This window comes from Penaeus chinensis, chromosome 15 (genome assembly GCF_019202785.1).
Source record: "Penaeus chinensis breed Huanghai No. 1 chromosome 15, ASM1920278v2, whole genome shotgun sequence".
NCBI classification, from domain to species: domain Eukaryota; kingdom Metazoa; phylum Arthropoda; class Malacostraca; order Decapoda; family Penaeidae; genus Penaeus; species Penaeus chinensis.
This window is the reverse complement of record NC_061833.1, coordinates 13,851,186-13,853,685: the sequence shown is the minus strand read 5'-3', so window position 1 is coordinate 13,853,685 and position 2,500 is coordinate 13,851,186. Positions and strand designations below refer to the sequence as shown.

At 37.9% G+C, this 2,500-nt stretch overlaps 1 protein-coding gene across 3 annotated transcripts in view; it reads left to right on the top strand.

The window, feature by feature from the left end:
* Positions 1 to 969: 969 nt before the first annotated feature.
* LOC125032766 overlaps positions 970 to 2,500 on the top strand; it is a 15,903-nt gene continuing 14,372 nt past the window's right edge. Inside the window, exons 1-2 of one of the 3 annotated variants that reach the window (XM_047624100.1) lie at positions 970 to 1,243; positions 2,343 to 2,405. In XM_047624100.1, the coding sequence (XP_047480056.1) occupies positions 1,112 to 1,243; positions 2,343 to 2,405 (195 nt within the window). In that variant the 5' untranslated portion in view covers positions 970 to 1,111. Of the gene's footprint in view, positions 1,244 to 1,284; positions 1,309 to 2,342; positions 2,406 to 2,500 lie in introns of those variants that run through there. The other 2 variants (XM_047624099.1, XM_047624101.1) reach the window with 2 other exon arrangements.

Here is a 2,500-nt window from a genome sequence, read left to right as displayed (position 1 = left end):
TATTTATTACTCATATTAAACCAATCATCCGCATTTCTTCCCTTGTAACAAGAAATTTTATGAGGTGCCCTTGAGATGTTGCAGGTGCTAATGATGGGTTTGTGTTTGCATTAAAGTATACATCTTAGAATCTCCGTATTCTTGTCACTGTCCATCCATTGAAGACAGGTTCTACTTCAAATTCTTAATATCTTTATTATTTTATGCCATGAGCATTGCTTTTCATCAATTGCGAACCATTTGCCTCATTTTAAAGCCCTATTCCTTCCCTTATAATTCACTTTTTCCATCTTCCATTCCATTTATTCCTCAATCTCATACTTACTTCATCAGTCCTAACATATTATCCTGTTCTCACACCCTTCTAATATACCCAGTTTTTTTTTTTTTTTTTTTCCTTAATCTCTTACTTCCTCATTCTCTCCTGTTATGCTCGCGCTTCAGCTCATTTCCTCATTTTGCTTCCTTCCACTATTCTTTTATTAATGGATGGTCTTCCTAATCCCATACCATCTGAATTTGTCTTTTTTATTATGATCAACTCCTCTAAAGAAGGCATTTTCGTTCACTCTCATTCATGTTTCATTTCCCTCATTACTCGCACGACTCAATACTCTTGCCATACTATTGTCCCGTCTACGTGTCTTCTGCTACACAGCTCACCCCGCAATATTTTCGTCGATTTCCACGTGTTTTACGCATGAACTGACGCCAACTTTGGAGATGGGATAAGATGAAATGGAAACAACCAATCATTTAGATAATTCTACATTAAAGGGATTCTAACCTATCATTTAACATTGAAATAATGGCTCTTCCGCCCACTTTCTGACGGGGATATAGACGATATAAAGAATCTATCAAGGATCTATCAGGTGTTTATAGTCGAGGATCGGATTTCATACTTACTGGAAATTAAGGAAATTAGAACCTATAAGATATTGCGATCAAACACCCAAAACTCTTTGTATCCTTCGCTTTCAATCGTCTATAACACCACACCATCTGCAGACGAAATTGGTCGAGGCTCGAAATCGACAAACCTTTGCTCCCCTGTAGATTAGGGCTACGGTTTGTGTAATGGGCGAGGTAGCATGACACTAGAGAGGATATGGGCACCCTAGAGGACAAGCGGGAATCGAGTATGGAGGAGGTAGACCTGAGTGACACCAATATGCGGTGTGCCAATAGCGACACCCTGCCTGCTGATGTGTTTGACGAGGCACCTGACCCTCGAATTCAGGTTGGAGGACTCTCTTTGCGTCGTTTTTGTTGTGCTTGGGCTGAAACAGCTTCAGCAAATGTGATGTAGGCATTAGTTTGATCAGTAACTATCTATTGATACTTTAAGGATGTGGGGTAGATAATGTTGTGTTAATTAATAACAAGTTATTAATTAGTTGCCACGAATTATGTTAATATTTATCAGACGCTTTTAGACTATTTTTTAAAGCTTAACTGACTTTTAAAATTAAATAACATAAATTATTAAAACAAAAACGTGTTTAGGGCATCATCAGAAGATATCCTAGTGATGACCTACATTTGTCTGTCAGTGGTTCTTGACCAGTGGGAGGGGGGGGGGGGGCAGCTTCCAGGGGGGGGAAAGGCATAGAAAAAGTGAGAATTTCTTTCTTTTCTTTTAATTAAGGTTAGATTTTTAAACATTTGGTTGAAATTGTGCGTGTTGGTGGCCTGGATGTAAGGACCACCTGCAGAGAGAGGGTGTGGTGGCAAAATGATTAATAGCCAATGGTCTGTGTAATTATTAGATGATATATTGTACCTTTATTGTAAAGTTACCTGTAAATTTCATATAACACACTAGAATTTGAAGAATATTTTCTTCATATTCTGTAATGGTTATCCAATAAGTTTTCTGATATTTCTGTGGGTGTGGGTGTGGGTGTGGGTGTGGGTGTGGGTGTGGGTGTGGGTGTGGGTGTGGGTGTGGGTGTGGGTGTGGGTGTGGGTGTGGGTGTGGGTGTGGGTGTGTGTGTGTGTGTGTGTGTGTGTGTGTGTGTGTGTGTGTGTGTGTGTGTGTGTGTGTGTGTGTGTGTGTGTGTGTGTGTGTGTGTGTGTGTGTGTGTGTGTGCATGCGCTTGTATATTCACAGTTATCACATATCAGTCAGTTATTACAAGTCAAGTATGGTTCATATGTTGTTTCATCTTACCAACAGTAAATCCTTATATTAAGATCGGTACATCTTGCATTACTTTTTTTAATGCAAATTGTATTATCAGTTAATGCATAAATTATATTAGTGGATCATCAGTGATGTAGTTTTAGCTACAATGACAAGTATGTATTATCAATTATTATTATTCTTTTTTGAACAGGTGGAACTGGAATGTCTCAACACCTCTACTGATACTATAAACAAATTAGAAGTTGACCTTGATGTAAGTAGGAATGTAATATTAGTCTTCTAAATCATATTCATATATCTGTCCTTTTTTTTTTTTTTTTTTTATTGTAATACAAATTAGTTACCTCA